This window comes from Hypanus sabinus, chromosome 10 (genome assembly GCF_030144855.1).
Source record: "Hypanus sabinus isolate sHypSab1 chromosome 10, sHypSab1.hap1, whole genome shotgun sequence".
NCBI classification, from domain to species: Eukaryota; Metazoa; Chordata; class Chondrichthyes; order Myliobatiformes; family Dasyatidae; genus Hypanus; species Hypanus sabinus.
The window spans coordinates 25509730-25524494 of record NC_082715.1 but is presented as its reverse complement, the minus strand read 5'-3'; the positions used below and the strand labels follow the sequence as shown (position 1 = coordinate 25524494).

At 37.3% G+C, this 14765-nt stretch overlaps 1 protein-coding gene across 6 annotated transcripts in view; it reads left to right on the top strand.

Annotated features, from left to right (window-relative positions):
- The window catches only part of ptprk (protein tyrosine phosphatase receptor type K), a 656369-nt gene that overhangs the window by 596521 nt on the left and 45083 nt on the right, over positions 1–14765 (top strand). For all 6 annotated transcript variants that reach the window (XM_059981530.1, XM_059981528.1, XM_059981529.1 and 3 more), the window contains 2 exons: positions 9488–9575; positions 10575–10651. In XM_059981530.1, the coding sequence (XP_059837513.1) occupies positions 9488–9575; positions 10575–10651 (165 nt within the window). The remainder of the gene's footprint in view (positions 1–9487; positions 9576–10574; positions 10652–14765) is intronic.

Here is a 14765-nt window from a genome sequence, read left to right as displayed (position 1 = left end):
TTTTCCAGAGCTATCCTTAACTCTGGGTGATAAGAACCAAATATGAAACCTGCCTTTTTGATATAATGAAACATGTATGAACTTGGCAACAGTAATCCTTTTACAATAGTCACCGTAAACTCAGTGAGGAAATATCCCAAGATTGGATGCACCTTCAGCCTTGCTGCTGCTTTCCTTGGCATCTCCTGACATCATGCCAGCTTTGGGAACTCCATCTCTCTGATGTGGTTTTGGTCCATTTTCCAAGGATGATTGCAGTTCCAGGGACCTTGTCTGTTTTGGAAAGGACTTGTTCAGAGGTGACAAAAATGTGCCCCAGATGGCGCACACAAAAATTTTGGTGGTACGTGACATGCACCAATTCTTCGGACCCACACCCTTACTAAAAACAAATACTTAATGCTTGTAAGGATGACCAAATGATTTTTTACAACCCAAGAACAGTGAGGTGTTTGTGCCAGCTGGATAGTTCTGAGAATATGGGACATTAGATAATACATTTTGAAATCCTGGCAGACATGAAATACCCTTGAGTATTTATAAAGTAAATGACTACAATACTATTTAAAAATGATGTTATTTTCAATTGTTTTTTTAAGATTATTGATAGTTGTTGAATAGGTTTTTAAAATGCTTCATATATTTCAAATCTGCTTTTAGTTTTATTAATAACAGCACAAACAGTACATGTACATAAGCAACAGGACTCATCCTTTTTCCTTAAGCAAGGTCTATTATCATTGTTACTAATTCATTAGTCAATGATAAATCTATTCAATGTTACTATGACACTCTAGAATCTTTTTAGAGGATAATCACCAATTTGGACACACACTGTCAAAAAAAGGATCCTCCTGCCTGTGGTAGGGTCTACATTCATAGCTTGCCCACAGTAAACTGGTCACTAACAGACTGGAATGTTTGCAGATCACAACTGAATTTGTTAATATCCTGTAGGCCATTATTTGGGATTCTGAAGCTGCTAAATTTGTAAAGTTAGGTATGTGCATAATGTGCAACTGATCAGTAATTGACGTGATACCTTTTGTGACTACAGCCTGTCTGACGCTGGCAGCATGTGAAAGAAGATAGGTGTATTTTCTGCAAAAATTGGTAGCTAATTAATGGTTGGTTGCATCTCCTTTGTCTACAGTCTAAGGTGGTTAACTGCTCTCTGTTTGTAGGAGCTTCCATAGTCAGACTGCAAGAAATATTGGAATGAAACTCCTGAGTATTGATAAGTTTAGCATTTTGCACTGTGGTCAACTAGACAGCCCAGGTCTTACAGTTAACTTCACAATTTATAGCTCTTTACAGTTATACCTTAAAATAGTCTGGATTCAGCTGCTGTTGAGTGAGATGTTCCAAAAACAGGGAGGGCAGCAAGTGAAGAGGGAAACTGGCAGTGTGCAGAGAGGACTTTGTTCATCCCAAACCCAGCCAGCTCTCTTGCTTCCACTGAAACACCCCTTCCTTAGCCTGCCACTTTGTGGAGAATTTTCCTTGCCCATGTGAGTACTGTGTAAAATGAACTCTGGAGCAGTAAAAAAGCACTACTTTCACTTTATGCAGCTTCACATTTCCTGCACTGACTCTGTTTGCAAATCGTTGCTTTTGGAAGTTTGAATTTATGATCTTTCAAGATGCAGCTTCTTTGAGCCTATTATTTCAGGCATCCGTTTTAGGTATGTACAATGACAGAAGATTCGCTGAACATTGACTTCACATGAGTTGCAGCAAAAAACATTGAGTTACTTTATAAATAAGTGATTCAGGTGATAGAAGTCAAAGATTAAAACATGAGACATTTATGAAACTTATAGACATTTAAACAATGAGTTGCAGTTTCAAAACAACCGCAGTTTCATATGGCTTCCAATGATTTTGCAGCTTAATTGGCCTATTTTACCCAAATTATTTGTTTCCAACATGTGTTCTCAATTGATGTAATGATATTGATTGTCGGCTAAATGTAACTTGCAATTAGCACAGTAAAACTATAATTGTTTCACCTGAAAGTATAGAACATCTAATGAAGGATTGCAAATCATTTAATGACGAATGTTACTGTGCCAGTATGGTACTCTTTTCTATCAGGAAGAATAGGTTTCATGCATTCATTAGAAATTCAATCAAATTCTTTAAAAGAGTGGATTAATAACTTTTTTTAATAGATTATATGGTGGCATCAGTATCGACCAAACTGGGTGGGTTTCTGTATTGCAACATACAAGGATTTTGTCATGTTGGTATGTCTGAATATCAGGATTTATTCTATTTCAATCAAGTGATATGGTATTCATTATTAACTGAGAATATAGTTTTACTGATAATGTTTCCTGTAGAAATGAATTGTTTCTGAGCAGCTTCCTGTTTACTTGTCATTGTAAAGAAGCCAGCAGAGTATCACAAAGGATTCTCACACAGCATAAAAATGTAATATAGACTGAGCAGTAACTATTAAATAATTCATGTCCAAAATGATCTGTTCAGGTTTCACAGGACTTGGAAAAGTTAGATCTTGCAACTAAATCTTGTTGGATTCTTTCCTCGTGAAGGATTATTTACTGTGGTGGACTTATTATGAATTGTTTAATTTCATGCTGATTACTGGCATTTACTTGTCTGTCAATGACTTAACCAACATGAGGGCAGATGACAAAATTCCCATTGCAATAACCCACATTGTTATTTGAGGGGGATAAGTTAGCCAAATGGTTTATTTTCATTGAAAAGGATCATTTTATTTCACACAAGAGTATTGCTTTCAAGGCTTTTTTTTTGGTCATGCATCTGTATTTTGGGTGTCACATTACAGTGCTCTGCAAAAATTTTAAGCACATATATAGAGCTAGGATGCCTAAGACTTCTGAACAGTACTGTATTTGGCAAGGGTGAGGTGTGGGACAGATGGCAGAGAAGGAGTGCCAGTGATGGGAGGTGGCACAAATGCAGGCTCGCCCACCCCTGAGACACCAGGTAAGGTATTTGATTCCAAATAATTGGTTTATCGAACATCGCAACGTATCTCTCTGGTGCTTCCTGCTCCCTCCTCTCTCCCTTCCCCATTCCTCAACCATGATTCCCCTCTCCCTGCCCCCTTCTCACTCTCAATCCACAATAGATACCCATATCAGAATCAGGCTTATCATCACTCACATATGCCATGAAAATTGTTTTTTTTTCTGGCAGCAGTACAGTGCATTACATAAAATTGCTACAGTACCATGCAAAAATCTTTGGCACCGGAGCTCTATGTATGTGCCTGAGACTTTTGCACAGTACTATATCTGCTTGCCTTTGTAATTAAGGCACCTGCGTGTTATCCGATAGAGGGTGTACCTATTCTTAATTCATACTTATCAGTCTAGGAGTAACATGACATTTGTCAAATTGATCTCAGTCAGAACATCATAAAGAATTTCCACAGTGGGTGGAAAAAAAGATTTAAGGGCATGACAAACGTTTAATTTTAAAGCTTGACATTTGCATATCTGGCAGTCATTGGTTGCTGAATTTGTCTGTGGTCATGATAATGTTTACTGGAATAATAATTCAGAGGCTTGAATGGGCAATCAGGTATTACTTGTTCAATGCCTGCCGACTATCCAAGGATTTAAGTTCACTTCATTAAAACTAATTGGGAATAATAATTGACTGTTGGTACTGGTGATCATTAAAGCACTGGAATGCAAAATCCCTCTTCTTTAACTAATACCATGAAGGGATTGAAATCTGACGCCGTACCTGGTTTGAGGCCTAAATGGGACTCCATAATCACATCCCTTCTCTGAAATGGACTATCAAACTGTTCACTGGATAAATTGCTGTATGCAATCAAAGTGCTAGATTGTGGTGGAACTGGGCCGGATACAAAAGGCTGGCTCTTGCTTGTCAAAGCTATCACTGTCTCTGATATTTAAAATCTATTAAAATCTAATACATTTTTATTTAACTTTTAAAAACAAGATGCCATATCTTAAGTATATGCAATTCCATGTAACACAACTAAATAAAGACATTGAACTGAAGCAAAATAATCTTAAAAGGTTACTTGCCCCTTTTTATGCTCCCTGATAGAACAGTCAGGAAACCTCATTTGAATCAACGTGGGCAAATGTGACCTAAATAAGATTGGCCTGGCAAACCCAAAGCATAATGCTGGGGAATCCCAGCAGAACTGAGCCTAACCACAGGCCTCTATGAGTAGCCATCTGTCAACTGGCAAAGCACACCTCACTGAGTATGAAACCGGTTGGACAAATGGAGTTCCTCGTTTGCACAGCATTCAGATTGCACCCAGCCTGGTCAAAACTTGCAAAGTGCATCTCTCAAATATCCTAGAGCAGGGGATCCTAACCTTTTTTATGCGATGGACCCTAGTTTTGGAACCTCTGTCCTAGAGTGTCCTTATTAGGAGAGCTGTCCCATGGATGTCACTGCTCTCACGGTTTCATCCTGTGGAATGTGTGGAGCTCCTCCATCGCAAGTGGCCATACCATGACATGTAGTTGGGGAATTTTGACTGTCCATCACCAGCAGTGGTTTGGTAGCATTACTGACGGGCCAAAAGAAAAAAAAGATTACAATAGACGGTGAGTGGGCTAAAGCAATGAATAAATCTGCTTAACTACTGTTTTACTACAGTCATCTGTAGATGATTCGTCAGTGATCAGAATGTGGATATATAGATATTCCACAAGCCTTTCTGCCATTGCGAGTCAGAAGTGTAATGGAATTCCCTCCACTTGTCTGGTTGAGTGAACCTCTAAAGAAGCTGAACGTGATCTCCAACAAAGCAGCTTGAACCGTGTACCGTCTGCATCATAGTTACTTGCCTGAGCTTAACTCCACAACCTCTGCCACCAGCACGTTCACGGAGAGCAGATCTGTGTTCAAATTAATTATCATTAGGACTTGGAAATATAATCCCCATTAATAAACTGCTACCTCTGAATTCTGGAAATCCCCACCCAAAAGCATTGTGAGGGTATTTTCATCTGACCCATTGAAGCACTTTGATAAAGTAATTCATCATCTCCACTTTGGCAGAGATGGGTGGGGGGGGGGGGTGTTGAGAGAGCCACATCTGCCAAATGAAAATATGGTTGTCCCAACCCTGTACAGCCAATGACATACCATTAAGACCACGAAACTGCAAGAAACTCAGCAGCTGGGTTGTCGAAGTAACAATCTGATAATGACCAATAATCTGTTCTGTAATGATCTCTGCTTAATGACAGCTAATAGGAAGAACTTGCCTCCTTTAAGCAGTGCTCAGAAACTTTCTACATTAAACTGGGAAAGCAGAAAAAGATTAAGTTTATACAGTATCTTTGCTAAAAGTTCAAAGTAAATTTATTATCAAAGTACATTAATGTCACCATTTACAACCAGGAATTCATTTTCTTGCAGGCATTACTCAATAAGTCCGTAATAGAATCAATGAAAGACCGCATCAACTTTGGCATTCAACCTTTGTGCAAACGACAGCAAACTGAGCAAGTACAACAAGAAAGAAATAATAAATAAATAAGCAGTAAATATTGAGAACTTGAGAGGAAGGGTCCAGTTCTTGAAAGTGACTCCGTAGTTTGGGAAGTTATCCCCTTTGATTCAAGAGTCTGATGGTTGAAGTGTAATAACTATTCCTGAACCTGGTGGGTGCACATCCTGAAGCTTCAGTGCCTTCTCCCTGATTGCAGCAGCAAGAAGAAAGCAGGGCTTGGTTGGTGGCAGTCCCCAACGATGGATGCCACTTTCCTTTGACAGATGTGCTCAATAGAAGCTCAATGGGCTTTGCCCATGGTGGACTGGGCCATATCCACTACTTCTTGTAGAATTTTCTGTTCAAGAGCATTGCTGTTTCCATAACAGGCCGTGATGCAGCCAGTCAACGTACTCTCCACTGCACTTCTAAAGAAGTTTTTCAAAGTTTTAGATGTTGTGCCAAATCTTAGCAAACACTTAAGGAAGTAGAGTGGCTGCCAAGAACCTCTGTCAATATGGCATATCCTTTGGGTTACGCTGTACTCTGTGGTCAGGTTTCTGGAGCAGGACTTGAACCACAAGCTACTGATTCAGATAGAGGATATTACAATCAAACTAATGCAGGCACTTCAAGTCTTCAGCAGTGGCCCTGCTTGAATAAATGAATTTCAAAATTCAACTTCGATTTTGAAACTTGTGAAACCTCCCTTGTTCTCCCGATGATTCCGAAGTTTTTAAATATAAGTATTTTTAAGACTCAAAAAAACCCACAAATTTTACCTGTAATAGATATACTTTAAATTTATGGTTAAAAAAAACTTTGATCAAAAACTGTTCAGACCGATGAAGATTTAAATCAGTAAATCAGAAGATTTGATCAGAAAAGTATGGAAGGATATGAACAGAAAATTAGACCAGAGGTTGAAAAAGTTGGACAAAGTGCTGAATGGCCTTATTCAATATTGAATTTGGGGAAATTTTTATTCCCCAAACTAAATTCATCTTCATCGAGGTTCATATAGAAGAAGCTTATATTTCATTGGTTTTAAAAAAAACAGCATGAGACCCATAATTACCTAAAAGGATGTCTGGTGAACACAAAAAAAAGATACACGAAAACAGTGTATTAATCCATTGAGCCCTTCTCAAAAAGTGTGTCGCCCAAGATGTCAATTCCCATCTGTAGATGCTGCCCGACCTGCTGAGCTCCTCCAGCACTTTGTGTGTGTTGATGTTGAAGTTGATTACCAAGACTCTTAACAGTAAATGATCTGATCATCTCCTCAATGGGGGGGGTGGGGGGGTGGGAAGTATCAGCCCACTGTAACACGGAGCACTCAGTAAACACACTCCTCAGACTCACGGATTCACACACAGCACGACCATTTCCTTGCCGTTCTGCTGAAATTGCACTGAGTGTGCACACTTCAATGTCTTCCCTAGTATGTTCTCATAATGGGTCCTAAACCAAGCTGATGCACTTGGATTGGCTTTATGGTGCATCCCCCCTCTCATACATGGTGGAATATTCAATTTCTTACATAATGAGGATGTTGTTACGTACCCCGTAACTGGGTGTCTAACCAGCAGAGAAAGAAGAATTCGTTGGAGTCTGGTGGTACTATACTAAAAGTGTTTATTAATAAAAATAAGCAAAACCATATGAATAATGCAAATATACATATAAAACCAGTTAGCAGTAATAAACCTAAAAGTGTAGGAATAATAATAATCAATAATAAGCAAGCTCTGTCGATGTCTAGGGGTAAATAAATTGTCATAGAAAAGTATAAAGTTCAGTTCAGTTCATGAGTGCTGATGTAGATATAGTTGTTGTATTGTAATCGTTAGAGAGAGAGAGAGCGAGCAAGATGTAAGGCAAACCTTCCTTTGCTTTCTTAATCCGTCGTATCGGTGTGGTCATTCAGTTATGACCTCTCCGTCCTTCTGCTAGACGGTTCTTCTGTGGTGGACTCGTCACTCTGGCATGAGTGGACACATACACAAGTCCCCACCGGCCCTGCTTTTACACTGATAGCCTTAATGACCGACCTCCTGGTTTGGTCTTTGAAGCCCCCACCTTTCTTGTGGGTTGCAACACTCAATCAGTGTCCACTGGCGTGTCTGGAGGGTGTCTCTCCAGACCTGTCTTTTATCCCTACTCACGGGGACTCAGCTATCCATCACTCCTGAATGACTGTGTCCATCAAATAAGGCCACTCCTTCAGTCCGCTGAGGAATGTTCATGAGCAAACTATTGTCCTTGCAGCGAAACAGTAAATAATTCAAAAAAGGAATCACAGTATGGTTAATCAGCAATTTCCTCCTCTCTCTTATCTGTCGCCGATGTTCTTACTTGTTTTTCCATCTCTTTTTCTCATGGTCAACAGTAATAGTTGGTGTTTCTCAGGAGGGGAAATGGTTAACTCTGTACCCCATTGTCCATCAGGTCTATTCATCACTCGTAACAATGTATAAATGTGTATATCTTGCTTGTATGCGGTACTTTTTTTTTATTTTGCAATTTGATTGCATCATATTCTTATTTCTGTGTAGTCTTAAGTTAATTTTGTTGGTAATTAAAGATGGTATGTCCTAGTGCCAATTTAAAGGAGCTCTTTGCCCTTAGTAGGAGAGAGAGATTGGGACTGCCAGGAGTTCAGACTGGACAAATAGAATAGTAGAAACTTCTGTTGTGTTTTCTGGTAGATATCTTTTTGTAAATATTGGCAGTTTTCTTTTCACTATTTTTTCTAATTTCTGTATGTTGATTGTTGATGCAACTAGGAAGCACCCTTGCACTAAAGTGCTAAGCAGCCCCAGCCACTTTCCTTTGGTTATAACCCACCTGTATATACTGCTATTATGGAATATTTTTGCTTAAACTGTTTTGGACAAGAGAAATTGCTCATGATAATCTGAAGGATAATCATGTTAAACAATGGTGGTGAACCAGTTATCATTTTCCGAGACCATGCTCACATAGATTAAAACCAATTACCTGCGAGGCATGGAACTGGCACACAGGAAGGGAAATGCTCCTGATGGTAGAGCTTTAATGGAACAATGTATTATCAGACAATAAATACAATATACAACCTGAAATCCTAACACTTCACAGACTTTCACAAAACAGAGAGGAAAAACTATCTACTGTCCATCCCAATGTTTAAGACTCTCAACTAACAAGGGAGAGAGAGAGGTATGATCGCTCCTGCCACAGTGAAAGGGGAGACCAACAGCCTTTAATGTGCAGAACTTCAGTCATAGTATTATTACAAAATGAAACATAAAATCACATTGTTTGTAAGTTCACAAACACGAGAAAATCCACTGCTGGAAGTCCTGATGAAGGGTCTGAGCCCAAATGCTGGCAGTTTACCCTTTTCGGTAGATGCTGCCTGATCTGCTAAGTTCCTCCAGCATTTTGTGCGTGTTACTGTGTTTATAACTTATTGTTTTATCATATTTTTGTCACTACAAAATATATTGAAAAATGCTGCCTCTTAAAAATCCTTTGATACTGAGCTGAGCTGTGATGTTGAATATTGTTCCATATACCTAAATAATACACAATATGCACTTAACTCTTCTTGCAATTTTCTTGAGCCACCAGCAGTTGTTAGGAATTATACTCTAATTTTAACACATCGTGAAATCAGAAGGTCAGTTTAATGGTTGTTTCTATTGAACTATGATATAAATAAGGTAAAATAATTATAGCCATTGTTTCAACTGTGAAAAGTAGATACTTAGCAAGTTGGAGCAATGAAGGTCTCACATTCAACATTTAGAAAAGCCTCTAATAGTCCAAAATGTCCTTTTTTCATCAGGAGTATTTGGTACAAGTAAATTTTATGGTTTGCTCTTTGTAGGAATTACTTTAGTGTTACCATTTAGTTATTTATATGGGCTCGCTGAAGTTGCAAACTTTGACTTGAAACTTAAATAATAAAGCAGAAATCATTCCAGTTAATATAATTTTCTTCATTGGCAGAGTTTCTTTGAAGGGCAATCTGCTTCTTGGGACGTAGCCAAGAAAGATCAGAACCGAACAAAAAACCGTTATGGAAATATTATAGCCTGTAAGTTGATCTGCAAGTGTCTCTGGTGCATTTTAAAAATTATTTTTATTGAAATTTTGAGTTTCAATGAGCAACATTTTATTTTACCTGAATTTGAGTAGAAAGAAAAATCCTACAACACCCCTTCAAAATTTTTATTTTTAGTCTTTGAGATAGCTTGCATTTATTTTTCTGCTTTTCCTTTAGTGATGAACTTCCATCTTTTATTTAAAACCAAATCAAAATGTTGTTTAAAAAAAGCCACTCATAACCACCATTTTCACTTTAACTATTTCGTACAGTTATTAACAAAGCTAGTCTAGTACAATTTGCCATTGCCAAATATGTAGAAGATTATGTAAAAATGTCAGTATAAACATGAGGTATCCCATAATTGAGTGAGAAGGATTTGGGATAAAAGCAGAGAGTCTGCGATCTCAGTAGGAAGCAGTGTTCAAGAATGGAAAATCAGTAAGTTTTGTTGGAACAAATTCAGCTTATTTTCCCTTTGAATGCAGCTTGGCACTGAAAGCATTCAAGTTTTTTTCTTCTTGAACAGAGATTAAATAACAAGCCACCTGTTAGAGTGCTAAATGTTGTTTCCCCACTAAAGAATTGATGTGAATTGTTTTGAATGGATCTAAACTTATAACCTTCTGACCCGTAGATGAGAGTTACACTGCAGAGCAGAACTGCAAAATAGACAAACTGCTAATTTTTAGCTAGTTAAAATTGAAACTAGTACTAAACTGTACTTATCAAATTCAAATTCAAACTCAGTAGAATATTTTCAGTCTGTCGCTCACCTCTTTCCCTGTAGCATGGTTTAAATTGTAAATCTGCTGTATGCCAGCACTAGTGTTTGAAACCATCTGGGGAAGTGAAGATATTAATCATCTGAAACAGTTTGTGCCACTAATTTGTGGTTGATATTGGCATCAATTTTTCAATCTTTTTGTGTTGTTTCTCAGAAAAAGGTGTTGCGTGAATAAATTTAAATTTTGAAATCTTTTCCTACAGATGACCATTCCAGAGTCATTTTACAGTCTCTTGAAGATGATTCAACATCAGATTATATTAATGCAAATTACATTGATGTAAGTGGTATTTCTTAACAATTTGATCTTAAAATTTCATTTCCTGTTTTGTGTCTAAAATTTACAACTCTTACAATGTACACCTTGTATATTAAATTTGCTGGCACTCACTGACACTGTTGTGCTTTCTTTCACATCTGGCTTTGGTTTGGGCTGTAGATATGGCTGTACAGGGATGTAAGTACCACTGAAATAGCTGGATCTTTTCTTTTTTTAATTTTTTTTTCTAAATATATTCAATATGTTACTAAAACAAGCAGTACTTGCAGCAGATAGTTGAGCTAACCCTTTTGATTCTCTTCATAAAAAAAGCATTTTCGATTTTCAGTTAGCCTCACATAATATAAGTAGTAATATTTTTCCATGGTGTGGGATGTAAAGAGGTTCTAGCAGAAAATAAACAATGCTCTTGTTAAAGTGCATAAACTAGTTCAATATTCTGCCTTGTATAATGGAGAAAAATCACCTTTTAAGTACATTACTCTGAAATAAGCCCTGGATTTTCTTTTATTATTGAATACACTGGCATTTTAAGTTTAGTTATTAAAATGTTGTGGGTTGATGTTGCAAAATGATTCTGTTAAAGAACCATGGCCAATGGCATACATTATGAAGAGATCCAAGTGGTGAACTCCTGCATGTAAATAAGTTATCATTGTATATTCTCTATGGCTATCTGCTGTGCTTAAAAACTTTTTTTCTAATGCACGTGTGGGTGAAAATAGTAACTTTTCAGGTCTACAGTAAAAGTGCAAATATCATTTTATTAAGTTGAAAGTTATCATGGGCCTTGTGACTTTAAATCTAAGGTAAAAATTGCATAAGATTGGGATACTAGTTAATTTTAAACTAGATTCTGAGAGTATACAGATAGTTTGCTTTTGTTTGACACAGCCTTGAAGATAAATGCTCTTCAATTAAGTGGTTTGGTGAAAAGGAGCCTTCTTTCACCTTTTCCTAAAAGAGATACCATATATATTTGCACTCTATAAAACATGTGTCAATAAAAAGCAATATCCATACAAAACATTTCAGTAAATGACAATTATGGTCTTGAATATAGTTTTAGGAAAAAGTACTGAAAGAAATTGAAGGCATCACTTACATTGGAACCACAAGTTTTCCTGAGCCATTGAAGATCACAATTGTGAATAATTTACAAGTGGAATTGGCAGCATTTTGCTAATTAAATGCACTTACAATGGTTTGTATTTCCGAGAGTTCCAAGAATCAAGTCAAATATTTAAAAATGATTAAAACTGAAGTATAACTAAGCAAAATATTCACTGACACGAGAAATTCTGCAGATGCTGGAAATTCAAAGCAAAACACACAAAATGCTGGAGAAACTCAGCAGGTCAGGCAGCATATATGGAAATGAATAAACAGTTGATAATTTTTGGCCAGCACTCTTCTTCAGGATTCGCTTCATATTTGCTTTGCTTGCAAGCCTTTAATATTCAAGAGTTTGTATATAAAGCCTATATTCTCAATTTAAAATATTGTTCATTTTGTTTCTTTAAGGGCAACATAAAACCTTGAAATTGTAATCATAATAATTTTTTAAAAATAAAGCAAAAACTATTTCCCCCAAATTTCATACTGGGAATTAAGATTAGATTTTCCAAAATGGGTGTAATTTACTTCTGAGTCTAGGTTGTAATCTTCAATCAGTTCCCTCTTTTCAGTATTAGATTTTTAAAAACATACTTATTTATTTTATTCTTGGACAAACTTGGATTCAGTTAAAATTTCTGAATTTTTGTCAGCTTTTAATTGTTCACTGGTCATTGAATTAAAAATATGCCAATTCAGAGTATTGCTCAGGCATTTCGAACCTATGCAAGGTGCAATTTTGAAAGTGTGTGCTTAAAACATTTTGGAAGGGAGAGCAAGAGTTAAACTGTTCATCTGTTCCAATGCTAGAGCCTTGAATCTTGCTGAAATGCATCTGCTAACTTGAACAATGGAACTGCACATAATACATACCTGTAAGGAAGAAAACGCCAGACAAAAGCTGTGTTGATTTGATTGGCAGGTCATCAGAGGCTCATGTACTGTAGCTGAGCTATGTGAATGGGCCAGATCAGACTTGGTACCCTTCTTTTCTCAGAAAACATTGGTAAAGCCTTGGCCCAGCTTTGCTATTTGTCAAAGCTTTCAATTTTTTTCAGAGCTATTTAAAAAATTATAAATGAAAAGAAAGACAGTCTGGTACCATAGAACCATAAAACATTACAGCACAGAAACAGGCCTTTTAGCCCTTTTTGGCTGTGCTGAACCATTTTTCTGCCTAGTCCCACTGACCTGCACCTGGGCCATATCCCTCCATACCCCTCTCATCCATGTACCTGTCCAAGTTTTTCTAAAGAGACTTAAATATTTGAAATCATTACTTTCCTATCACCCTCTCTCTTTCTCTTTGTCTCCCCTTTCTCCCCTCTTCCCTGCTTCTTTCAGGCTATCTCTACCCCTTCCAATTTTCTTTCTTTCCTTGGGCCTCTGCCGCTCCCACAATCTTTTTCCCCTTTTCTGCATCTCTCACTCTTTTCCCCTCTCCTCTGCCCCACTTTCCAATTTTTCCAGATGTTCTCTTTTTTAGCATCTTAACTATTCTTTCCCACCTCTCTGTATTTCCTCAAATGTTTTTCCTTTCCTGTCATTTTCCTTTTTCTCTCTTTTATCTCATTTCATTGTTCGCCTTCTCTTTCATCCTCGTTCATTCTTCCCTATCTCTTTTACCCTCTCTTCGCCTTCTTTATCCCTCTCTCCCTCTTGAACTCTCTTACATTTATCCACTTTCTCTGTCTCTTCTTCACAGTTCCCTTTCTTTTCTCTCTGTCTTTCCTCCATCTCTTTGTCTCTCTGCATCTCTTGTTCCCTTTTCTCTTCCCTTTCTTCCCACCCCCAGCTTCTCACTCTTTCTTTTTTGCCCTCCTTGAAATGCCCTGTCCCATTCATGGAAAGCCCTTTGATAGTGGCAGGTACATTATCTGCATTGAACAAAAACCGGAGATTTTTTTTCACCAGCTTCCATAAATCTGAATTAAAAACAGAAAATATTAACAGACGTTCAGCAGATCAAGTATCACTTATGGAAAGCGAAATATCTAATGTTTCAGGTTAGAGACAGAAACTCCTAAAATTGGAATATTAACTGAGCCTTTGTTTTAAAACTGTTTAGAAATATTATTGAAATTTAGGGGTGTTTAGCCCAAATCAATAAATGGGTGGCACTATTTGTCCAAATGTGAGTAACTTTCTGCGATCGTTAAACTGAGGCCAGTTACAGCTAGAAAATGCTGACACCCCTGAGAACATTTTAAAATTAGATGAAGGTGTGCCCTTTCAGAGGTCTCCCACCCCTTTTCATTGGCCTTTATCTTAATAATTTATGATGAAGTAGGGCAGAGGAGAGGGATAAGAGTGTGAGAGGGAGAAAATGGGAAAACATTTGTGGGAGTAGCAGTGAATTAATATTACAGATTTAAATCTGTTATAAAGCTTCACGGCAATGCTAAAGTTGCTGTAAAAAAAAAGTCACCAGTAAAGTTCACCATAGTTCTATTATTTGTGAGCATCCGGTGCTCTTATTTATTCATATTAGCTACATTTTATTCCAGATGTCATTTTCTTCACCAGACTTATTTTTGTATTTTAGTAACTTCCATTTTTATGTTAACATTTTCAACTAAATCATTTTATTCATGCCGATTCATGTGATCGTTCCGGTGTAAGATGTACCATTGTGGTTTAATGTCATCTCCACTGCCTGTGAAAAGCCTTTAATTTATGATTAATCTAACGTTGTTCTTAAGTGCCATTCTGCATAAGGGTCGGCAGGACTGCCATTTGGAGATATTTATTAGAAGTCTGAAATGAAGCACACCCACTCTTCATCTTGCAATTGACAATAGTCCATTCCTTTTTTTCAGCTAACCTGGTAAAAATTATACTCTATTCCTCTTCAGTCGTAACATATGTTTCAAGTAATCGTCCTTAATTGGATTTGACTTTTATGTAGCTCAGTGAGAATTGTTTGAATTAAGCTGTCGGCCTTTATCTTAATGGTGCTGGGTGAGCAAGTTGCCATTGGTATATGTTAATGGTATCA